At 51.0% G+C, this 24,322-nt stretch overlaps 2 protein-coding genes across 9 annotated transcripts in view; both read right to left on the bottom strand.

Annotated features, from left to right (window-relative positions):
- The window catches only part of Agrn (agrin), a 29,552-nt gene extending 8,805 nt beyond the window's left edge, over window positions 1-20,747 (bottom strand). For 7 of the 8 annotated variants that reach the window (XM_055615343.1, XM_055615346.1, XM_055615347.1 and 4 more), the window contains exons 1-17: window positions 20,495-20,747; window positions 18,487-18,748; window positions 8,238-8,285; window positions 5,103-5,318; window positions 4,811-5,035; window positions 4,498-4,722; window positions 4,125-4,331; window positions 2,909-3,127; window positions 2,642-2,836; window positions 2,356-2,556; window positions 2,127-2,275; window positions 1,936-2,041; window positions 1,010-1,126; window positions 766-930; window positions 477-620; window positions 263-387; window positions 83-188 (exon numbers count right to left, since the gene is read on the bottom strand). In XM_055615343.1, the coding sequence (XP_055471318.1) occupies window positions 83-188; window positions 263-387; window positions 477-620; window positions 766-930; window positions 1,010-1,126; window positions 1,936-2,041; window positions 2,127-2,275; window positions 2,356-2,556; window positions 2,642-2,836; window positions 2,909-3,127; window positions 4,125-4,331; window positions 4,498-4,722; window positions 4,811-5,035; window positions 5,103-5,318; window positions 8,238-8,285; window positions 18,487-18,748; window positions 20,495-20,701 (2,917 nt within the window). In that variant the 5' untranslated portion in view covers window positions 20,702-20,747. Of the gene's footprint in view, window positions 1-82; window positions 189-262; window positions 388-476; window positions 621-765; window positions 931-1,009; window positions 1,127-1,935; window positions 2,042-2,126; window positions 2,276-2,355; window positions 2,557-2,641; window positions 2,837-2,908; window positions 3,128-4,124; window positions 4,332-4,497; window positions 4,723-4,810; window positions 5,036-5,102; window positions 5,319-8,237; window positions 8,286-8,743; window positions 9,323-18,486; window positions 18,749-20,494 lie in introns of those variants that run through there. The other variant, XM_055615350.1, reaches the window with a different exon arrangement.
- A 1,674-nt stretch (window positions 20,748-22,421) lies between these two features.
- On the bottom strand, window positions 22,422-23,905 carry Isg15 (ISG15 ubiquitin like modifier). The gene is made up of 2 exons (XM_055615324.1): window positions 23,782-23,905; window positions 22,422-22,958 (listed from the first exon to the last, which is right to left on the bottom strand). The coding sequence occupies exons 1-2, from the start codon at window positions 23,860-23,862 to the stop codon at window positions 22,473-22,475; spliced, it is 567 nt and encodes a 188-aa protein (XP_055471299.1). The 5' UTR covers window positions 23,863-23,905; the 3' UTR covers window positions 22,422-22,472.
- Between the last annotated feature and the right edge of the window lie 417 nt (window positions 23,906-24,322).

The raw sequence follows: 24,322 nt of genomic DNA, 5'->3' as shown, positions 1-24,322 counted from the left end.
GCAAAAAGGATGTTAGGGGCTCGAGTCAGGACAGGGTCAGGGTTCTTCTGCTTTGTTCTAGGTGGTTGATCCAGGTCCTTACCTTGGCACGGGCCAACACTCTGAGTGGAGATGTCCAGACCCTGGCGGCAGGCAATGGTCTTCAGCTGGCATTCATTGCCATATGTGATACCATCTGAGCCACAGACCTGGGATACAGGGAAAGAATGCTTGGGAAAAGGCCTCCTTACCCCTATCACTCTCTACTTACTTCACTCCTTACCTTGGTAGAGTTAACCTCTGGACATGTGAGAGTTGGGCAGACACAGTGGGCAAAACCAGCCTCCTCTACGCAGGAGGCACCAAATTCACAGTGTAGCTCCGCACAAGTCATAGGTGTCATGGGATCTGGGGTGGGCATAAAAATCCCAGCCAACTCAGTTACTCCCAGCCTCAGCACAGGGAGTCCAAATGTCAGCAGCAGCCCTTGCCCTCACCTGTTTCACAGCCAGCATGGCCCAGGGCTTGACCATCTGGACACTGCCCACACTTGGGACCAGCCACACCAGGCCTACAGGAACACAGTCCAGTCATCTGCTCACAGTCATCTCTCACGGCACCCCGAGGGTCACAGCTACAGGCTGGGGGAGTGGGAGAAAAGAATCTATGGTTTGTACCTGCACAGGTTTGCCTACCTGCCCCAGAGCCCTACCAGGTATTGCTCAGACCAAGACATGAGCAGTGATGGGGTGGCCAGGCAGGAGTGCTTGGAGCCCCATTACTCACGAGTACAACCACTATGTCCATCAGTGACAATGCCACGGAAGTTCCAAAAGCCAGGCTCACAGCGATCACATCTGAGGCCTCCCACGCCTGGTCGGCAGGAGCACTGGCTTGTGGCTGGGTCACAAGTGCCACTGTAGGAGCCATGTGGGTTGCAAAGGCAGGTGCCTACAAGAGGAGAAAGTGCCGGTCATGGGAGCTGCACAGCTCTACTAGATCATGGTCAGGGCTGGGTTCAGGTACTCACTGGGACAGCCAGCCAAGCCCACACCCTGAGCAGCAGTGACATTGTCCTGGCAGCATCCATATGGAGTTTGAGCACAGTGTGGGAGGGCCATAGGCAGAAGTGGAGCCAAAGTAGGGCCTGAGGAGAGGTGCACAGAAATTCATATTTGACGTAGTGCTAGTTGTTTATTCTAAGCCCAATATATCACATATAAAGATATATAGTAAATGCAGAACCCAAAACCCACAAAACATACAATGCCACATACACAGGGACAAACATCCACATAGTACTGGAACCACAGACGACATACCCACAGATTAAATGTACACAAATATATGATGACACTCTTACATGCATTCACTCACATTCCTACAAAACATTACTTATTCCTATACAGGAACCTCTGTGTACATGCACAAACAGATATATCAGCACAATTTCTTTCCTTTCTTTCTTTTTTTCAAGACGGTTTCTCTGTGTAGCCCTAGAACTAGCTCTGTAGGCAGGCCTTAAACTCAAAGATCCACCTGCCTCTGAGATTAAAGGCATGCACCACCACACCCAGCCTATCATTAAAAAAAAAAAAAATCACTTCTACAAGAGTGAAAGTACCTAGTGGCTAGCTCTCATGTTCCTTGTTGCCTCTAAATGTAAACATGATCTGGCTCATAGAAAGTGAGCGTTTGGGCACACCTTTAATTCTAGCACTCAAGAGGCAGAAGCAGGAGGATCTATGAGTTCGAGACCAGACTGGTCTACTCCACATAGCTAGTTTCAGAAAACCCTGCCTCAAAAGAAATAAAAGAACAACAACAAGAAAAAAGCAAAATAAATAAATAAAACATAAAAAAAGACAAAGCTACCATCACCATCATCAACAATAAGAAGAACAAGTACACAGAACATGCCACCACATGCTGGATGTGCTCTGTACAGCCACTCACCACGGCAGGCTCCCTGAGCAGCAACATATAGTTCTTGCTGTGATTCACACCTAGCCTTCTTCAGCTCACACTCAGCGCCGTAGGTGATCCCATCTGAGCCACACACCTGGAAGAGTGGAGGTCAATGTGGGCATCTTGATCCCCTCCTCAGTATATCCACCCTGGAGCCATGGAAAAGTTGGGGTACTTACTGGGCTTCTAAGGACACTCTGGCAGCTAAAGTCACAGACACATGGTCCATCTTCTGAGTCCTCATCCCAGACACCACCATGCTGCCGACATAGCTCCTGTTCACATGCATTGTCTTCCCCAGAACCAGAGCCCCCTGAGCCACACTCAGCTGCAGGAAAAGAGAGCAGTCACCATGAGGTCTCCCTCAGAGACTGGGATCTAGGGGCTCACACCAGTTACTGAGCTTACCCTGCTCACATGGCCCTGCATGGGCCTCCTCAATTTGTACCTGCTGTTGACAGGCAGCTTCTCGTAGCTCACAAGCACTGAGGTAGGTGACACCATCACTGCCACACACAGGGCCAAGTGGAGGATGCTCACAACGAGGACATACACACTGTCCAGCTGAGCACACAGCCCCAAAGGTGCAAACTGTGTCTCCACAGGTCTCTACAGGAGATGGTAAGAAGCGGGAATAAGCATGATTTCCTAACTGAGGGAATCATGGGAGCCTATCCCTTCTGGTCCCACTCACGGCAGTGTCCAGCTGAGGCCACATGTAGGCTGATCTGGTGTGTACAGGCATGGACATGGAGCTCGCATTCACTAGCATATGTGTGCCCATCAGAACCACATACGGGCTGGGCTGAGGCCACACATTCAGAGGGGCACACACAGCGTCCAGTTTCCACCTCGCACAGGGATCCAAAACGGCACTGCCCACATTGGTCTGGGGAGGAAGCTCCATTACCATGTTGACCAGAAACCTCCTCCCAACCCAACCCACTTGCCCACCACTGACCACAGGGTCCTCTGCGGGCCACTCGGATTTCCCGCCCAAGGGCACAGGCCATGGATTCCAGCTCGCACACACTGCCATAAGTGACACCATCATTGCCGCACACAGGATCATAGATTCCTGAGCACACCCGCTGGCACTCGCACACAGCTTTCCCATTCTTCACTGTGCATGTTGCTCCAAATGAACACTGCACTCCATGGCACGGGGATGGGGTATGGTCTGGGGAGGATGTGGTACTCAGTCCATATTCTCCTCCAGCTGTGGACAAAGCCCACTCCCATGCAATAGCCCCTCTCCAGGGTGGGAATGGTGGAGAAAAAGCTGGATGCACAGGACACAGCAGAGAAAGGGACAGACACATAACAGTGGTGGGTGGGGACACATGAGTATCTGACTGCCCGTAGCAGGTCCCTGACCCTGGACCACCAGCAGCCCTGGGATATCATGCACATGGGGGTTGAAACTTTCTCCTTGTGGATAGGAAAACTCTATACCCCACAATCACAGACTACACAAGGAATAAGGTGTCTGTCAACTTGCTCAGAGGACCAGAAGGCCAGGCAGTAGCAAGCCACTCCCCCCAGCCGCGCCGGGGGCAGACCTCGGGCTGTGGGCTCCTGGCGGGCAGGCGCGGCACCTCATCCTGCCAGCAGGTCAGGCTGGAAGACACAAGAGTCGGAGCCGAGAGGGAAGGAAGGACCAAGAAGTAACAGACAGATGCAGAAAGAAAGATGGATAGCAGACTGACCAAGACATACAGCAGAGGCAGGCAGGGCCATAGAGGCCCACAGCCCCAAAGGGCACCTGCTGGCCACTGCCCCATTTCCTCCACCCTCTCACCTGGTCCCTAAAATCCCAAGTTACAATCTACCTCTAAGAGGCTTGGGACTACACTGTGTTCCTAGGGCAAGGAAACTCCAGCATCACATCCATTCCTGCCCACCCAAAGTAGTGTGTGCCCCCTGCAGTACAGAGACTGATGACAATAGACCAGAGGACCTGCTGGGGTAGCAAGGCCAAGTGCAAACTGCCTTTGTTTCATTTTCCAGGCTACCCAGTTCCTCTTCTCACAGCTTCCACATACCAGCACCCTCCCCAGGTGACCCCGGCCCAGGACCCCAGGAGATATATGACAAGAAATGGAGATGGTATGTGATAGGGACAAGGAATGATGCAAGACCAGCTATTACTCTCAGCTGAATCCCAGGCTGCTCACCACACGGGCCCTGGTGCTTTGGAGGAATGGCCTGCTGTTGTCGACACTCAGCCTGCTGGCGCCAACAGTCATTGTCATATGTGTGCCCATCCTGGGCACACACAGGCCTGTAAGCCCCATCACAGGTGACACGATCACAGGAGCAGCGAGGACGGCCACGGCGGGACAGGCATACAGAGTTGAACTGGCAGGTCTCCAGGCACTGGTCTGGGAGCAGGCAAGGAGATCAGACAGGCAGGGTATCACACCAATGTCTACCATGTACAGGGTACTCGTGGGCACCTGGAATAGTGAGTGGGGATACAAGGTATGCAGGAATAGGGTCCAATGAGCCATGGTGGCAGGGCTGGATCCATCCTCTAGAAGCACCAACCTCGAGTTTGGCATTGGCCAGAGCGCACTTTCTGGAGAAGCAGGCCACGGGTTGCACCAATTCGGCTCATGGCACAGTCATTTTCGTAGGTGACCCCATCATCTCCACAGACTGGTGTGTGCTGGGCAGGGCAGTTCTCTGGTCGCAGAAGCATTTCTGGGTGCCGTGTACGTGGATTCACACGGCAGATGTGATTTAGGTCTAATGTGCTGCCCTGGCAGGGGTCTAGGGTTGGAAAATAGAAATCAGGGGCTGTTGTCAGTGCACATTAAAGAGCCACGTACGAGAGAAGCCACAGAGAATACTTGCTTACCACAAGGACCATTGAACTTCTTGAAGATGTGCTCCTGGCGGGCACAGGCATGACGCAGCAGCTGGCATTCATTGGGGTAGTCAATACCATCACTGCCACACACAGTGCCCTCAGGGGCCCCAAAGCAGGTGGTTGGACACAGGCATGAGGCAGTCTGTCCATCAGCAGAGGGTGCACAGGTGCTACCGAAACTGCACGTCACATTGGCACAGGGGTCCCGGGACCCTATGGGTGTGCAAGTGGGGTCATGCTAATTGTCCCCTGGGCCCCCCACCCACCCATACTCACTTACCACATGGCCCTTGGCGAAGTAAGCGAATGCGCCGTTGCTGGCTGCACTGTGCACGCTGTAGCTCGCACTCATTGCTATAGGTAGAAGCATCCGAGCCACACACAGGAGCCACCATGGCAGGGCAGACATTCTTCTTGCACACACAGGAGGCCCGGCCTGGATCCTCAACACTGGGTTCACACACAGCACCAAAGCCACATAACATTCCCCTGCATACTGAGTTTAGACCAGAGAAAGGGTATTCAGATGCAGGCTACCAGGGATCTGTTTCTAGGTCCACACACACATAAGCCCTTGCATCACATTCTGTTTGTGCCTGAATTTCATGGGGAGATCCATGAAATTATATGACTAAGCTCAAACCTAAATACATAAGCACCTACATCTTACAACTGACACAATGCATATGTGTTGCAAACAGCAATATCCAGAGGAAGAGCCAGGTATTGTTCACTAAGTCCACAAGCAGACATTGCTGTATTTAAATTTTAGATACCCAATGGGGAAGTTTTCCTAAGCATAGCATTGGGGCTGACACCCTCTGAGATAAACCTCGAGTTGGGTGGGCCCCTAAGGAAATACAGTTACTTAGATCTACTAAATGTTTAACTGGGTGTAATTATCATCACCTCATTTCTGGCTAAGAAATAAGCCAGAAGAAGTCTTGGACATTTCCTAGGAGGGCAGGGAGCACTAGGGGCTGGAGCCATCCACTGCCATAGCAATGGTCTACCCAGCCTCCTTCCCTTGTTTGTTTGTCTGGGTAGCCTTGCCACTGAAGAAGTCCAAAATTATAAAAACATCTACCTGCCTTACATATGACCTGCTTGTGTTTGTGTTTACTCTCCTCAGCTCCTAGAACCAGGTGCTCCCACACTGCCTTGAGGTACCCTTCCCTTTCTATAAATGGAGACACTAAATACCTACTCCCAGAACTATGGGTTCACTACTGTACTGGGTAGAACATAAAATAGTAGGATTGTTAGCACCAACACCTTCCCGTCGTGGCTCAAAACAAACATACATTATGTCCACCAGTGGTCTCTCTTCCTGCCTGGTCAACACCCCTCTCCCATTTAGCATTCTCTCTCCCAGTCATATAACCCTCACATTTGGCCTTCTCTTACCCAACCCCTGAAGGTCTCGTACCAAATTCAACAAGCACTTTCTGAGGCCAAGCTGATGCTTGCTGGCTACACTCTTTGGCTGTTGACCAAAGTGTCCCCTAGGTCAAATTTTTGGATCTGCACCCTAGTACTCAGTTCTTTGGCTGACTGATGGTGTCTATGCTTCTTGGGTCCCTCAATTTGATTACCTAGCCTAGCCAACCTCCCCCAGGTCTCAAACCCATAACCAAAGAAGCTATTCATTCTTTCACCTATTAATACCCATACATCTAAGCCAGTATAGCTCTACAAATCTAAGATTCTGTCTCAACAAAACAACAAAAGACCTGTACTGAAGTTCTGTGGCAAATTCAAGGTTTAAAGAACCTTGACCCATCCTGATTCTGTCCCTGGTTTGGCAATCAAGTTACTTATTAAGAGTTAACTTGTGCCTGGCAAGGTGGCAGGCACTCACTACCAAGCCTAACCATCTGAGTTTGATTCTCAAGACCCACATAGTAGGAGAGATCTGATTCCAACATGTTGCCTCTGATCTCCACATGTTGTGTCATGGTATGTGTGAGCATGCACACATATACATACACAAATAAATGCTTGAAAAAAAAGAGAGAAAGAGAGAAACTTGGGAACTATTTATCACCTCTAGTAAACTCTTGCCTTACATACTCACATCATTAAACTGATGAAGAATGATCCTTTAAACCATGGTGATCCCTGTTTTAACAAAGTTTACATGTATCCCTTCCCCACAGACCCATGAGATCACAAAAGCTCAAGGCAAAAATCTTTCTTTCTTCTTTGTTTTTTTGAGACACAGCTTCTCTGTATAGTCTTGGCTGTCCTGGAATTCACTCTGTAGACCAGGCTGGCCTCAAACTCTGAGATCTGCCTGCCTCTGCCTCCCGAGTGCTGGGATTAAATATGCTCACCACCACTGCCATACTATCTATGTAACCAAGGGCTGCTTCCTAGAAAGAGAACAGGGTCTGTTCTCCAAATGACACCTACAACCTCAATCCTAGGATTTCCTGATATCCCCGCAACCCATATCCTGGTCAAAACAGAAACCATGGCTGGGCAATGTGGCATACAACTTAAATCCCAGCACTTGGGAGGGATAGGCAGAACAACCTCTGTGAGTTTGAGGCCAGCCTGGTCTACATAGTGAGTTCTAGGACAACCAAGGCTATATAGAGACCCTGTTTCAACCCCTAGTTCCCAAACAAAAAAAATCCAGAACCCATGACTTTGTCCCACATGAGATAACTCTAAACATGAATTCTATACAACTAGTCAGGTGCCCAGGCAACAGAATTGATAGGGTAGTAGGTTCCAAGAACAGAGCTGGGAACTACCCCAATTGCTGTGAGGAGCCAGGCTGGGTTAGCAAAGATACAGTCTATGCCCAGTCTTTGCTTTTTTTTTTTTTTTTTTTTTGTAACACCATCAGTTCCTCTTCTCTTTATCATTAAATTAGTTACAGAAGCCTACACACTAGCAGGCCTTCTGGGAGTGTTGGCCCAGCCCAGGTTAGCCTGTCCTTTTCATCATTTGCTTCCTCCCTGACCTCAGGGGCAGACCTAGGCCCTTCAGCCCTCAGACAGCTGTCACTAGCTTTACTAGGCCCTCCCCCCCCCACTACCCAGCCCACTTTCCCTTCAGTGTTTCTGTCGTTTCCAGCCCCACCCTTTCCTGAACAGGGAAAAAGACAAAGAAAAAGAATCCCTCTACAAACAGACTGACTTCAGTGCTCCAGCCAAACCTCACTCAAACCCTCTGATGTCATCTCCCAGATTGTAGGTTCTAAGACTGGTCTTGCTCAGGAGTATTGGCCAGCACCTAAAGACCCCTGTGAACTCCCTGGAAGGGATCCAAACTCCCTTGTCCAGCCTCCTAATCCAAATACACCTGGTGTACACACTACAAAACACCCCCAATCCTGGATAACCCTGACCATTTTCACCCTATTATCAGTGTACCAACCACCTGCCCCAACCACCACACTCACCATCAGGAGGCATAGGAGGCGCTGCTGTGAAGTGGATTCCAGGTTTGTCTAGAGGGGAAAAAAAGTTAGGCCCCTTTGAGCAGGTACTTTGCCACTTATACCCATTCCTCAAGAGGCCAGTTACAATCAGCAAGGCTAGAGGCAGGACAGACAGAGAAGGCCCTGGCCTTTTCTCTGCCCCTCCAACTTCATAGCCTGTTTTCTTCTCCAACCGTTTTCTCGGTTAAGTCCAGATCTGTCCCTGCTCCCAATCCCAGCACTGATTCACCCTTGCCAATTCTCACAGTTTTCTGGAGCTCAGAATGAAGGTCTGCACCATTAGGAACCAAAGAATAGGTCATAACAGGCCAAGGAATCTAATGTGACCTATCCAATACCCAGAAGGAAAAGGTGCCCCATTCCACAACAACCCCTGGATTGATATGGCTCTGCCTGCCCTGAAATCCTTGGTAACTGAGATGAGAAACTCAATGAACAGAACAGAGGTACAACCAGCAGCCACGCACAGTTGCTGAGGAAAAGCAGCACCGCCAAGCCCAACGTGGAAGTAGCCAACAGGATCAAGCAGATGTTGCAGGGGATCATGAAGTACCGAACCAGCATGGAGGCACCAGGCTGCTGCCTGAGTCTGTGTTCCAGTGGCAGAGGAGGCATGATACAGCTTCAGCCCACTTCCTGGGTGTGGGGGTTCTCATGGAGTGCCCTTAGGCCTCTTCGGAGCTACTCCCCCCATGCTGGGTGCCCAGGAGCAGCAGATGGCAACTGTGATCTCAAAGTTTAGCCAGTTATGGCTGGGGAAGCACCAGGCCCTCCCCAGACCTCCAGGCTCATGGTAGAAGATAAGCAGAATTCTCTCCAAGTAGAAATCCCAAATGTGAGCTCAGAAGCAGGCAAAGGATGATGGAGAGCCAAGGCAACTCCTGTTGACTACAATTCTTCTACCCACTAGCCAGTGCTGTCCTCTGTAGCCCTTGGAGTCTGCACTGCAGGAAAGGCCCTAGAGACCAGGGGCGCCGATGCAGGGCCTGTCTGCTCCTGCCTAGCAGAGGCGGGAGCACGATGGCAGCAGCGGGAGGAGCAACGGCTTTGGAGAGAGAATAAAGAAAGAACCGCGGAGGCGCCTGCCCACCTCTAGTAGCAGTGTAGCAGGGGCGGCGGCGGCGGCGGCGGCGGCGGCGGCGGCGGCGGCGGCGACTGCGACAAGCAGTATAGCTCTTCTTGTTCGATGGGCTGGGGCAGTGAGTGAGGGGTGAAGGAAGCCGAGAGAGGGCGGGGTGGTGTTGGTGAGGGCGGGGTGGTGGTGGTGGTGGCGGCGGCGCCGGAGAGCAGAGACAAAGAAAGATGTCTCTGGGGACTCAAGCGTCCAGGGGGAGTCGCAGTTGGGAGCAAAGAGGCTGGGTGGATTAAGACCAGGACGCAAGGTGTACAAAAGGGGCAGAGCAGCTCTGGGTAGAGGTAGGGCGTGGGAGAGTGCTGTTAGAGGGCAGGGACCAAGGGAGGGGCAAGGGATGGCAGGACAATGGGGCTGGAAATTGGAGGACAAGGGAGAAGTAGGAGTGGGCTAAGTGCTGTCATAGGGAAACAGAGATTGGGCCTGGAGAGGAGGCTCAGCCCCCACCCTTCGGAGACTGGAGAAAGATGGGGCAGGAGGCAGCTAAGTGGGAGGGTCAGTAGAGGCTGCTATGAGGGCAGAGGCAATCCTTCCTTATTATCACTCTTAATGCCTGGCTGGGCTGAAAGTTTCCTGAGGTACCTACCACCACAGGGGACTTGGATCTGCAGGAAGGACTAAATTCTGGGATTTGGTCTGCTTATGCTTATGCATGCCATTGTGCCAGTGCCTGTATTGTTTCTGTTCCTGCAGGCTCTGCCTTGGTGTGGAGGGGGGTCCCCAGCTGGCATGTAAGATGCTCAATTAGGTACAAGCGGAATAGTACGGTGATGGGCTCAGAAACCACCCACCTACCTTTCCCATTGTAATTGAAAAATAACACCCTAAGCTACCCATTCAACTCAACTCCCCAGCAACGAGAAAACGTGCAAATAAGCCCATGCAAATAGCTGTGCAACTCCAGCTATCCTGAGCCTGAGCCTGGAGCACACTTCTGCCCCCATGCAACTTTGCCAACTCTGGCAGAGCCATGCGGCAAAGGGTTTGGGATGGAGGCACAGTCTACCTAGGTCCAGTGAAGGGGCTTCTTTCCTGGCTTCTGCTGAGAAAGACTGCTCAACCCCCACCCTCCCTGTCCCACACCTGTCCACAAGCCTGGAGAGTATGCAGGTTCTATACCACCCCACGTGATATAGCCACCCTCCTACTAAGTCTTCATCTCAGCTGCGATCACACAAGCAGCCCCCATACCACACACTTCGGTGATACTAACAGGTACACAGTGCTCACAACTCAAGACTCTAGTCAGGCTTCTGTATCTGCTGTCAGCAAGTCCAACTTGCCAGCCACTTATGGTTACTCTCAAACTTCATCTTAGTCTATCTTGAGAAGGCCATATCTCTCTCTAACAGAAGCCCTTGGCTTGTCTGTGAGGCTCCTCTATTCCGTCCTTCAACCAGCCCTTCTGGGGCCCTGAGACCCTACACTCACTACATGTTGACAGGAAATGGCTCCACTTCCATTATTACTTACAGTTGAAACCTCTCCAAGGCCTCTCTGGCCAGACACTTGGTACCCTCACTGTGCCAACTTCCTTTTGATCTGTCAGACAGGTTTCTCTACCCCAGTTGATAATTATTTATCTTCTCTGTATCCTTCTATCCCCTGGCCAGGCACAAAGTGCCACCCTCCACTAGGTCATTCATTCACCACCCATGATAAGAGGTTTTCCATCTTTTGTGGCCCCAAATTCACTCTTCTAATGAAATCTTGCAGGAAACTCCAAAATAAATCTGGGTTTCTGAGCTTTAAGCCTGCAGTCTAGGATAGCATCAGATGTACCTACTGGAAAACTCCACTCACAGATGGCCTCACCCTCTCCTCAGGAGAGCTCTGGCCCTAAATGCTTCCTACTCAACCTTGGCACTGCCTGTGGCACAGAAGTAATCTCCCCCCATTACCATGAATAAAGTCTGAGTTCTTAGCTCCCAGGGCAAGGTTTGGCCTAGAAGGTCAAGAGAACTTAGAATTGGGGAGCCCAACACAGGACATACACATCTTCTGTTTGCCTCACTGCCCCAACAGACAGTACCAGAGAATAAGTACCCTAGGCATTACCCAGCAGGCCACATGATACTATCAGATACGTTGTTTCAGTCCTGGAATGTCCCAGTGTACTCTACAGAAAGCACAAGAACCAGGTTCTCAGAAGACTGAGCCACACTGATGGTGGGAACCCTGGGCAAGAGCCAGCAGAAGAAGCCTCCAGGGATCTTGGGAAATTTGCTGTGGCCTTTGCTTACCACCTTTCACCAAGCAAAAACCCTGAAATCTGCCACTGCAGCGGTCTCAATAGACTATTTTTTTCAGTGCTCATATGGAGCTCTAGTCAGCGCTGGGCAACACTGGAATGGGGCTTGAGGTCTATTGGGCCTTGCCATGGGAAAGGGAACTAGGCAGGCAGCCTGGCCCCACCAAACCCCAGTCAGTGTCTGAGCCCCCTGCAGGGGCAGGATGCCTTCAAAAAACAAAGAGCCTTTGAGGCTCCAGGCCAGTGGGGGGAGGGGAGCACAGGCTACTGAAGTTATTTTGGGATCTTTAGACAAAATTATTCAGCCCAGACTGCCCCAGCAGGCTCATGCCCAAGAATGAAAGGGATGCTGATCCAGGCTTACCCCTCTGGGCTCACACCCTACCAACATGCAACCACACATGAGCCATGACATCAAGTACTCCTGCTTTCCAGCAGTCTCAAGTTTGCAGGCATTGTATCTCCCACCTTACAAGATACACTAGACATTCTTTGTGCAGCACAAGCGTGTCCCTCACTCCCAGGCCTAATGGGTGTGGCCCTATGCTCTGGTTCTTCTCAGGACCAGAGGAGGTTGGAGGCTGGGGCCTGGAGAAGGTACAGAGCACAGCTACTGTTAGCCCCCCTGGTCCCATTCTCATGCAGATGACACTTCTCCCATTCTAGATAGCCTTCAGCTCCCTTAGAAAGAAGGTAAAGAGTTAAGGGTTAGATGACAGAGAGGAGCCCATGGAAAAGGCAGCCTTTCCGGACCCTCAGCACACACTAAATTCCCCAATAGGTCTCACCCCACCCTCTGACTTCTAGTCAAGCCAGGGTAATGCCCACTTGTTCTCTTTGGTGGTGGGGATTTCTAGGCTCAGGTTAATAAAGGTGCCTGATGGACTCAGTTTGGGCTGCCCTGGTCAGGACAGGACAGTATTATCCTGGACCTCAGATTTCTGGTCTCAAACTGCGCCTTGCCTTTTTTCTCTCCCCGACTCCCTTCAGCCTTAGACATAAGTACTTAACAGCTGGACAGAAGTACTCAGCCCTCCTGATCAACTGCCAGCTTGAAGGGATCTCCAGAATTCCTCTTGCCAGCTTCAGGCCAAAGTAAGATCTGAGTACACTCACCTGCCCACTTGGATAGTTATCCTGATCTGAAGGATGGCTGGATTAAATTAAAATCTGGGATACAGGGCTGGAGATATGGCTTAGTGGTTAAGAGCACTGGCTGCTCTTCCAGATCCCAGCACCCACATGGCAGCTCACAACTGTCTGTAATTCTAGTTGCAGGGAATTCAACACCCCCACACAGAAAGACATGCAGGCAAAACATCAATGCATGTAAAATAATAATAATAATAATAACTGGCATACAAATTGGGCAGGAGGCAGAGGCAAGTGAATCTCTGAGTTCCAGCCTGGTCTACAGAGTGAATTTCAAGACAGCCAGGGCTACACAGAGAAACTCCGTCTCAAAAAACAAACAAGACAAAACAAAACAACAACAAAAAATTGTGATACAAAAGGACTATCTTTTAGGGCCGCCCATAGCTGCCAGATTATCTCTTCTCACTTCCTTGGCTGGCTAGGCTTCTCAATTTAGGGCTATTCCCACAAACTAATCAACTAGTCTGAAAAGCTATAGTATGTCTGTTTGGCCTTCAGAAGACATATGGCAGTTTCAGATAAAGTCAGACGGGTGGAGTGAAATTTGTAGATCAACCAAGTGATAAGTAGGGCCAGAGCTGCCACAGGGTCAGTCTTTACTACAGATTCTCAATCTTTTGAATTTGGGGAGTTCCACCATGGACCTGGGCATTTTCCAGAATGATCAAGAGCTACCAGATGAACAGGTACAAGTGAAAAGGCAGTGAGGGCAACGACATTCATGCTGCCACTTCTGCCCCTTAGGTGAACCCAAACCCAGCTTTGCCTATCTCCAGGAGGAAACAAGCTTATTTCCAGAGGGCTTCAGTAGCCAAGTATTAGGATGAGAAGGACAGGCTGGAAAGAGGACAGAGGACCAGAGATGGCAGGAAGCAGAGACAGACGCAGAGAGGAAAGTGGCTAGGATAAGCAAGGAGGAACTTTCCTACTAGAGGAGTTCGTGGAATCAGAAAATAGGTAGGAAGACCAGCCCAGAAAGGGATTAGATTGCTTTCTCAGCCAGGAGTACAGGCTACTGGAGAAAGGTTTCTAGTACTTTCCTTGCCTCATACTCAAAGCATCTTATCTACCCTTTCTCAGGTAGCAACAACCACCTACTGTTCCTTTCATTCCCCTTTATCTCCTTGAGAAGCCACCAAAACACCAGCAGGATTCTACTGAGGTGGCAGCAACAGTATATTTCCCATGAACTCTATATGGAATGGCCTTAGAGTGGTGGTGATTGGACATATTCGAGAAGGAACTGATAGAATTAATGATGGATGACACCACAAGCAACTCCTTATACCTGATGGCTTCCTTCCCAGAGCAGGGGACAAATCCTTCTACCAATATAGTATTTGTGCTCTGTTCTTCCATGTGTGCTGGAACCTCACTTGTAGGTATAGGGGCCTGCACGGGTATAATGCTAGCCTACATCTTCTGGGACCTAGGATATGATGGGAGCTCTCTAACTTATTTCAGGCTAGCAACAGATAGGGGTCAGAGAGGAGGGAGGGGGTTGTGTCATCCTCAGGGTCTCGAAGTTTTGTAAAGGTCAGTGACCCAGTTCCCTGGTCTTCTGTCTTCACAGCAGCTCACAAAACACATCCCTGATTTTAAATGTTTACAATTCACCTCACTCATTTCTAAAGGCAGAGCTCACAAATGGTACCCTTGCCTTTCTAGCAGATAATGAGCCCAACTGGACCCAACAGAACCAACAGCAAACAAATGCCAAGACCTGACCGTTTAAATAAAAACCCAGAAAAATCAAGATATGAGAACTACCACGCCCCCAACTACAGGTATAGGCATACATAGCTATGTAAAGTTCATACAGCTGGAAACATCCCTGGCCTGTGAGGACGGAGCCTCCGGACTTCCCTGACTCCTGGAAAGAGGCCATCTCTAGTCCCTGGGGGACCTTCCTCAAAGGAAATTCTCAGGATTGGTGCTGAGGAGGGGAGGGGTGAGATCCCCTTATCCCCCATCCTCCACCACAGATCTTAACAACAACTCTCCCAGCTTCCAAAATAGTCACACATGGGCCTACTCCTGAGCCTCAGAAGGCGGTACAGGGTCACAGAGCCCTCTTCTTGATGGTAAATATCCCATATGAGCAGGATTGCTATGACAACTGTTGTGGTAGCTCCTAGTCTAACCAAGAGGTTCAGTGGCTTGGGGCTCTATCTCCTCCCTGAGGTAAACAGCTGACCTGAGTCTCACAAAAGGAAGAAAAGACAGCTGTTTTCCACCCTCTTGTAACTTCTGCCTCTTGTGCATAGCAACCAGGCATAGGAAGCAATAGAGGGTGCTTACCAATCAGGGATACAGGACCCTCCTGAACCTGTGGTCCTGAGTGTGTCCTCCACCTCTTCTCTAAATATTTCCATCCTATTCTCTCCTACTTTAGCTTGTAGGAACTGGTGAGTAGCCACAGACCTGGACTGGGTTGTGGGTTGCCTCAGACCTAGGTCGGTGTTCTAATCACCCAATTCCTCAGGGGTCCCATGCCCACAGGACTACTATGAGAGCTCAAGCATGTGGGAGCAGAATTTGCTTTGTCCAGATAGATCCACGTAGACAAAAGTGGTTTCAAAACACCCTTCTTCATTTCTGACAGACAGTGGAGAGCATTTTCTCTGGAATGGAAAAGTAGGATCAGTATAGAAAAGGCCAAAAGTAACTTCCACCTGCTCAGTCTTGCCTATTGCCTGCCTAAAGGGAGACCACTCCCATAGAACCAATAGTATCCTGCCTGTCACTCACCTATAAGCGAGTACTCTTTGATTCCAGCAAGCAAAGCCCACCCTCTAAGGCTGCTTCAGTGAGCCCAAAGATGAGACAAGTCCATTCCTGCAGCCAACTTCCTATCAAAACTCCCTGGCATGGAAGAGAGGCCCTTCCCTACCTGAGCAGGCTCTTCTCTGGGCAAAAAGCAGTGGGGGATACCAAGCAGCCGCCAGCCTGAACCTGCGTGTGGGGAGGGCCCCTCAAAGGACTCTGGGTGAGGTTGTAGAGTGGTAGAGAACCTGGAGTCCAAAGGAAGAGCCACCTCCCCCTTCAGCAGAAGGAATGTGGGGGAGGTGTGAGGAAAGGACAAGGCAATGGGAGTCTAGCCTAGAGGGCAGTTCTCCCAACAGTCTAGGGACCTTCAAAACATCCTAGGCAACCCCAGTGCCAGAAGCCATCCTTAGGCGTCAGGCTGCTACCATCCACTGCCTTGAGACCTGGAGCGCCTCTGTTCTGAAATCCCTGCATAGCTGACCTAGCAAAGAGGACCTATCTGCTCACCTTAGGCCTGGAAGTATAGTCACCAAGACCCCAGTTCATAGTTGGGAGGGGCTGGGGTGGTCAGGTGCCAGGCTCACTCAACCCTGGCCCCCTGCCCTGTCCTTGTGCCAGGTGCTGGCTGGAACAGACAACAGTTCCTTTCTCTGCTCCTGGCTCTTACTAGGGAAGTGTAGGTCACCAAGCCAGGCTTGTGTCTCTCCTGGAGGTTTCAGGGAGGGGCCAATTCAATCTTCCCTAGAGATGGGGTGAGGACAGCAGTGGGCCTATGCACAGTACCCTTAAGTGAAGAGGATTCTCCCCTTCCCTGACAAAACTGTCAGAGTGAAGGGTCCCTTTCCACAAGGAGCAACAGTCACTCTGCCCAAAGGTGATGCAAAGGGAAGGGCACATACCTGGCCCAGTTATGCCAGGAATGTGGCTCCCCAGGCAGAGGACCGGAGGAGCTTTTTTTTTTTTTTTTTTTGGTGGGCGGGGGAGGGGCTAGCTGGCTGGAGGTGCTCTTAGACTGAACAAGAGGTCAGGAGTGGCCCAGATTTCACCCAGTTTCCAGTGTAGGTGGGGCAGAGTAGGGGACCTAGAGGCAGAATGGGAAGTCACACTGGAGGGACGGGTTTGTTTCAAGTGTGAGGACCTAGGATGAAGTTCAAAAGCCTCATCACCTACAGTTAAGGAAATGGACCCAGCTTCAGGGCAGTGGGCAAGAAGATGTCAAGAGCATATCTCATTTCCATCCTAGACCCTAAGCCCTGATGGCTCCTTGGGTGTTCTGACTTTGTCTTAGCACACAACTTACCCTGTTGCACTCTAGTCTGCTTTCAAAACAGATCTAATCATTTGAAGCTTCCTACAGTGGTGTTGGGGCTCCTTGCCCTGCCCCACCCCACCTTTTACACACCTTAAGGCATCTCCTCAGCCTTCCTGGCTCTCCCACCTAGGAGTCTTCAGTCTCATATCTGTCTGTCCACTGTCGTTATGCTCCCCCTGTCCCTCCAGCTACTCCTGGGCTCTCTGCTGGTAAAATGCTGGTCTGTGAATCTTGGGAGCTAAGTACCCCTAAGTGTTAGCCATATATAAGTGCAGAGCAAGGGAGGCCTTCTTTCCATGATTCTTCTTCCTAGCTGTACTGCTCCAAACTGGGCTCTACCAGCACCAAAGCCAGGGTGTAACATGGGCATAGATGGCTTTGGTGAGATGCTAAACCTTGTTTTGTCCAGAGTAAACTCCCTACCATGACCTCTGATCTCAAGGGAAGTCCTCAGTTACTGAGTCATGGACCCTAGATCCACCCGGCTATTAATGATTCACTCTTGATCTTGTGGGGACAAGAGACTGGCTACTCTTCAGCCCCCTTCTCAACCCAAAGTTGGCATATCCTCCCTGCCTTTCCTGCTCCAATTTCTCAAAGGACAAATTTCCATAGCAGTGCTAGAATCTCTGGTTCGATAGGGTCTCAGAGTCCAGAAGCTGGCTGAGAGGCCACAGGGCTTTCCATTCTGGCCCTGCTCCTCCTACACTGGTTCCCCAAGGCCAGCATTGGTTCTAGACACCACCCAAGAGCCAACAAGCATCAAAGCAGAAAGACAGACAGGAAGGAGATAAGTCTTCTGGGCTGGCAAACATATCACATCAGAGGACCAGAAGTCATGACCCTTGACACTACCGTGAGAAGAAAATTTCTGTTCCCAGCCCTTCAACCCTTTGCAGCCAGCCAATATGGAACAGACAGGATATACTAGCGATGTGAGAAAAAAAAAAAAAAACAAAAACAAAAAAAAAAAAAAAAAATTTGTATCATATTTACACCTAAGGATTTCCATCACCAACTGAGGCTGTCTTGAGGAGGAGAGAGGGGAGAGCTGGATGGTCATGTGATTTTGGTCACCTTCTAGAGGATGGCAGCTTAACTGTTCTACAAAATGTGGGCCTCTGGAACACATACGAAAGTTCCCCACCTTCCAATCCCCTGTGCCTAACCACAGGGGTTTATTCAAATATATGGGTCCAATCCAGGCACATGTTTAGACTGCTGTAGGGATAAGACAAGTGGTGTTTATTTACCTGGTCCCAACTTCTGCAGAAAAGGGTTTTTCAAGGGGGACTGTGGAGTGCTGAGGAAAAAGGGGGAAAAAGCAGAGACACCTGTCTCTTTGCAGGGCAGCAGTTTGTTTATGGCTCCAAGACCAAACAAAGACAGCTACTATCAGAGCTTGGGGTGTCTAATCTGTGTGGATGAAGATGAAGCCAGGAGCAGTGATGCTGAATCACAGGTAGACAACAGGATGGTTCACTCTCCTGCTTGTGGCAAGCTGTCCTCTGTACCCCACCCTCAGATCCCATAAAATTTCTGTCATTATCAGCAAGCCACTGGCCCTTTAAGGAACACCCTCACCACGCACCTTCCACACAGAACTCCACCTCTTCCAGGTTCCGCAAAGTGATCCGCATAAGGCTGGAGTTGAGCATCAGCTCATTCTTGTGGGCTGGCCACAGGTAGGGTGGCGCTGGGTTCACAAAAAAGATTCTAGTGTCCCCAGTGGACACCTGGTTGTCGCAGATGAGGGGGTCTCCAAAGCCACCAATTACCACCTTGTTGCCACCATCCAGCAGACTCTCCTGGGCCACCACATCTTTGCCTTTCAAGTACCGCCACACTCGAACCTGAGTGGACACGGAGGTAAAAGTAAAAAGGGATAGGGTTCCAGACTAGACACTTGGGCCCTGTCCCCTCTCTGGTCTCACTAGGTCAAGCCAGTGTTCACAGTGGACTCCAGCCATGGGCAGAGATGTTCAAAGTTCTGTGAGTCTGCCCCTCAGCAAAGGCTGCAGTGAAGTAGACATCTGCTGGATATGAGATGACACACCAAAAGGTATACCACCTAATTGTGCTCCCATCCCCAGCCTAACCAGCCTAAGTCCCACCATAAGGGTCCATCTCAGCTAGGACTTACCACTCAGGACCAGACAGCTTAGGTGAAGGGACTTAAGAGTAAGATCCTAGCTGGGATCTTCACAACCCTGTGTGTGGGCTAACACCTCTGCCAGGAAGTAAAGACCCACTTCTTTTCTCCATAGTCTGCCTGAGTCTGTGCAGCTAAGGCAGTTCTGAACAACAAAGTCAAGTTTGGGCAATGCAAGTCGGCCCCACCCTCCACCTTTTCCTTTGGGGCCCGGAGGGCACCCACTCTGACAGACATGGATGGAGGCAGTAACCTGCAGTGCCCACAGGACAAGTCCAGGAGCCCAGACACTTTTTGGAAAGGAGTTCAAGGAAGGGGCCCCTTTCCCCTTCTTCAGGTGCTCTGGGGGTTTGGACTCTTGGAATGGAAGGAGCAAAAAAAGACAATGGGCAGCTTGTCTATCTGCCTAGCTCCTGCAGTACCTAAAGGACTTGGAGAACCTCATCTACTTTGCCCCCCCCCCAACTATTGTGGGAGATAACCCAAACGGGGGACGCTCACAATTTTCACACCTCCCCCACCCCAGCCACACCCAGGAGCAGCAGGGAGGAAGTCGGGAAAATCCTGCAGGGACTTGGCAAAGTGCCTTGGCAGGGAGAGGAGGGGGCCCAGCGGGGGGATCCCATGAACACACACTACTCTGAAAGAAGTCACCATCTTTCTCATGCCCAAGAGCAAGAAAAATCCTATTTCTAGTGAAGTGATTTGAGGGGCTAGGAGAACCAGCAATGGGGCTGAAGGTACCCGCCATACCTATTCCAAGGTGTTCTCAAATTCAGCTTTAGTTGAAGCAGAGCTGACTCTCCTACAGTATGGTAGGGAAACAGTTCTTCCAGGACTAGTACGGAACACCTGCCCCTGTCCTCATGCACGGTAGACTCTAAGTCATAGTCCTCTGCTCCCGCTCCCCGACGCCCAGTCCCTGCAGCACCTTACGCAGGCTCCTCAGACTTGCGGATTAGACCACACACCCCTTCCTCTCTGCAGACTACCTTCTTGTCCTGGTAAAGGCCTCACCACCGTCCGAGTCCATTCCCACCTCACACCTCCCGAAACCCTATTCCTTTTCTTTGGCGAGGATGTACACTTGTTTCCAACAAGACACAGGTTTTGGACGGGGGGGGGGGGGGGGGGGGGGGGCAGCCACTACTGCAACTGGGGCCTGGGCACAGTGAGAGGAACCACAGCGGCACCGCAGTAACTTTCGCCCTGAGCTTCAGAGTTTTCCGGGACCTGGTGCCCCACCCGGAGGCTTGGCGGTTGCCAAGGGAGCTCGAACTGGGGCTACAGAAAGCGTTTCGGGCTCGTTCCCACGGCTTGGGGCCAGGGTCCCAGCAGGGTGGCCAGCACCCGAAGGGCGGGCCTCAGACATGGGAACCACCGGAAAAAGGGCCCCGGGCTGGGATTCCAGAGGGCTGAGGTCTCGTGGGGTCCTGTCGGGGCCCACCTTGCATGAGTACGTGTGCTGCACTGGGTCCACGTTGAGGATCTCCTCCACTGTGCCGGTGAGCACCACATTCGCCTCCTCCTCGCGCCGTTCCAGGGCGCGCTCCGGGCACGTCCCGCTGGCGCCGGGCAGGGTGCGCGCGGCTACCACCAGGAGCAGCAGCAGTAGTAGCAGCGGGGTCGGGAAACACCGCCGCAGACTGGCCATGGCGGAAGGCGGCCAGGAGAGCGCGCCGGCCAGACTGTTCAGGGGGCAGGACAGAACTGGACCGCAGCTAGGCGGAGAAGGTGGGAGGGCGGACGGCGTGGGGGCGGGCCAGGGGCGGGAATTAGGCAGCACCGCCCCTCCCCCGGGAGCTCAGCCCGCCCCCGCTCCCTGCGACCCGCGCGGGCGGCGAACAAAGCCCGGAGACTGCGTCGCAGAACTGGGGCGGGAGCCTCGGCCCGGTGGGTGGCGGGCCGCCTTGGGGGAGGGGAAGGCGTGGCGCCGGGCGCCCCTCCCCCGTCCGCCTAAACTGTCCTCCCACCAGGAAATGCAGCTGAAATAAGGTTAATGTATAATCTAGGGCGACGTGCTGGGACTTCCAAGGGGCTCTCCAGGGAGCCGAGAGCTGCAGAGCTCTGTGGACAGGCGAAGCTAACGAAGCTGGACCTCTCATCCCTCCGCCCTTTAGGTCCGCCTGGTGCTAGGACTGCTCACAGAGCTCCCTGCAGCAGTGCCCGGCCCGCCATAGGCTCTAAGGCGACCCAGCAAGGCCACGCCCCCTGCAGGTGACCGGTCTGTGGTGACTAGTCTGAATTGCGCTCAGACCCGCCTACCAGCTACCCCATAGCTCTGTAGTACATCGGATGCCCCTAGGTTGATCGTTGCCTGCCTTCTCAGTTGTGCTGTGAAACCTACCACGTCCCCGACCCACCTCTCTATTTGTGGACCAACCCAATTTGGCCTGGCTAGGTGCAGGGTATAAACTGAGACCCAGGGGAGGCAAGCTAGCGCTGGATCTACAGAAGGTGGAAGGGAAGAGAAGACTGAGGTTGCTGTGTATGGGCCACAGGCTTTTCAACCAGAAGCCAGAGTGGATTGTGAAAGGCAGAAGCCCTTCCTCCTGAGAAAGTCTCCACCCCCAGGACTCTGGCAGGCTTCAGGGAAGGGAGTGGTCAATGAAGATTTGAGGTCACATCCACACAGTGGGCACCAACATTACTAGATCTGGGGTCACCTGATACAGGTAAGTACAAACACACCAACCAGAGGGTGTCTCCACTGAAATTCTCTTAAAGGTGCCTTAGGCCACTCAAAGCCTGAGCAAGTTGATAGAAAAGACAAGAGAAAGAACCATCAGGCAGGAAGGGGGTGAAGCTTTTCCAAATTGGATGCCTCCTATCTGAGATATGATTTCCTTTGTAGACAGGTGAGACCCCCTACCTGCCACTAGTGGCCTCTCTATAGCCCTGATGAGGTATACTTGCTAACCACCACCTCCTAAACAGCAGCTGACTGATGTTAGTGGTGAGACCCTGTCCCACCCTCTGTGGACTAGGACAAGTGGGACTAGGAACACCCACAAAAGAATGCACAGCCTACTCAGGCAGATCCAAGAACTTCCCTTCACTGTTTTCAAAGAATCTGAAGAGCAACTGGTCTCATTAGGAGCCTCATCCTGTTACTGTAAGGACCTGCCCTGCCCTGTCCCTGAGCCATAAGTAGAGATGGGAAACAGTTGTTGAGGGGCTGGCTGAGGCTCAGGACTGGGTCCCAGCAAAAGTGTCTTTCTCTAGAAGTGAATTAATTACCCAAAGAGTTTGGAAGGGGAATTTCCTCGCTAGGCTTTAACTATGAAGTCCTTGTCTCTTAACTTAGCAACCCAGAACCTTGCCACCATGGATGGATAGGCATTTCTGAAGGAGTACAAGCAAATAGGAGGCAGAACTTTTTATCCCAGTCTCTTTTATTACCAACATTGCTCTGGATAGGGGCCTTAGGCATACTTGTCCCCCCCGCCCCTCAGGCGCAAATGCATGATCACCGTGCACTGGGGCTTTAGGCCATATTCTCCCAGTGGCTGTTTGTCCTCCATGGGTCTTCCCTCAAAGCTCAGCCAGAATTGGTCTTCTTGTACTTGCTCCTTCTGGGACACATGCCTCTTAAGCACTTCTACAGTCTGTGTCAGGCAGACATCATAGATACTGCTGCGGCCCTTTTCATTCCTCACCAGGATGCTCAGAGGATTGCTGCAGTTCTGTACCATTAGCACAACTGTGCTGCCAGGACCCAGGCCCTGGCTAATAAGGGTAACACTGTCTTGCAGCATCTCACCAGAAGCCATGTGGGCCAGGCGCTGCTGGAAAGCTGGCACACCAGTTTTCTGGGCAATCTGCTTCTTCAGTTCTGACACCATCATGGAGTTAGTCAGGGATACCAGGAACTCATCACCCCCCAGCATCTTCACCTTTAGGTCCCAGGCCTGCAAGCATCACATGGGTTTAGCATTGGTTCTCATTCTTCCTAATGCTTCAGACTCTAATATAATGCTGCAACCCTTTAATACAGTTCCTTGAGTTGAAGTGAGCATAACCATAAAATAATAATTATTATTATTTGTTATTTTTTTTTTTTGAGGTAGTGTTTTTCTATGTAGCTTTTGCTGTCCTGAACTCACTTTGTAGACCAGGCTGACCTCAAACTCGGAGATCTGCCTGCCTCTGCCTCTCAGTGCTGGGATTGCAGGTGTGTGCCACCACGCCCAGTTCATAAATTATTTTCATTGCTACTTCATAATTGTAATTTTGCTACAGTTATGAATCATAATGTAAATATCTGACATGCAGTATATCTGATATGTGACCCCTGTGAAAGGATTACTTGACCTCCAAAGGATTTGTGATCCACAGGTTGAGAACCACTGGTTTAGAGATTTCTTTAGCTACTTGCAAAACACTGGTCATAGGGTCGGGCTCCCATGTCCCACCCCCATCCTCTCCTCCCTCAGAGGAAACCATCCAGGTATGTGGATGATACAAAGGAGTCAGTTCTAAAGGATCAGCCTCCCACAACCATCACATTGTTTCAGTTCACTCACCAAGATATCCTTCTGGGTCCAGCCCTAAGGGAATCAAGGACTCGTAGCTAAGCAGACTAGGAACCTAGTCCCTCCATAGAAGTGAGCTTTGAGCAACTATACTCTGTTCCCACACTGTGACTATTCTGCCTCTGGAAGACCCTATCAAGGAACAGAGGAAAGTCAGTTAGAATGGAACCCACCTGCCTCAGCGTCAAATTGTACTCACCATGGCTGTAGGCTTTAGCACTAGGTCCGTTGCAGGAAATGAGGAGTTTGCAGGTCTCAGCTTCTGGCTCTCAGCTCTCATAGCCAGAGACTGGGTCAGCTCTTTTAAGTGTGAGCTGTGACTGTCAAGAGGCGGAGTCTACAGAAACCAGAGTTGCCTTCTGTTTCAGTTTCCTTTTCCCTTTTTCAATGAATGGGAAAAACAAAACTGAATGAAAAGAAACCCTGTCTGGGAAGGAAAGGGACTGGCTATCAAGGGTCAAGCCCACACAACTTGGCCTGTGAGCTCTGAAACTCCCTAAACATCTAGCACTTCAAGTCCTTTACTAGGCATGTGGAAGTCAGAACAGAACCTAATTAAAAAAAAAAAAAAAAAAAAAAAAAAATTAGTTTTCATTTGAAAACTTGGAAACTAGTTATCTTGAAAAATGTCACAATAATTAATTCAGAGACTGTATAGTGACAATCAGAATTGCCCAAAGACAACTACTATTGGTTATTAGTTTAGGACAATAGTTATCAGATTTCGGGTAGAGGGAAGC

This window comes from Psammomys obesus, unplaced genomic scaffold (genome assembly GCF_907164565.1).
Source record: "Psammomys obesus unplaced genomic scaffold, mPsaObe1.curated_primary_1811, whole genome shotgun sequence".
Lineage (NCBI taxonomy): Eukaryota > Metazoa > Chordata > Mammalia > Rodentia > Muridae > Psammomys > Psammomys obesus.
Note: the sequence above shows the minus strand (reverse complement) of the source record. Positions and strands in the feature narration are given on the sequence as shown.

Coding starts and splice junctions, on each gene's coding strand:
- Isg15 (XM_055615324.1), bottom strand. CDS start 23,862: ATGAGAGCTGAGAGCCAGAAGCTGAGACCTGCAAACTCCTCATTTCCT. Junction 22,959..23,781: donor TGCTAAAGCCTACAGCCATG/GTGAGTACAATT, acceptor TGATGCTTGCAG/GCCTGGGACCTAAAGGTGAA.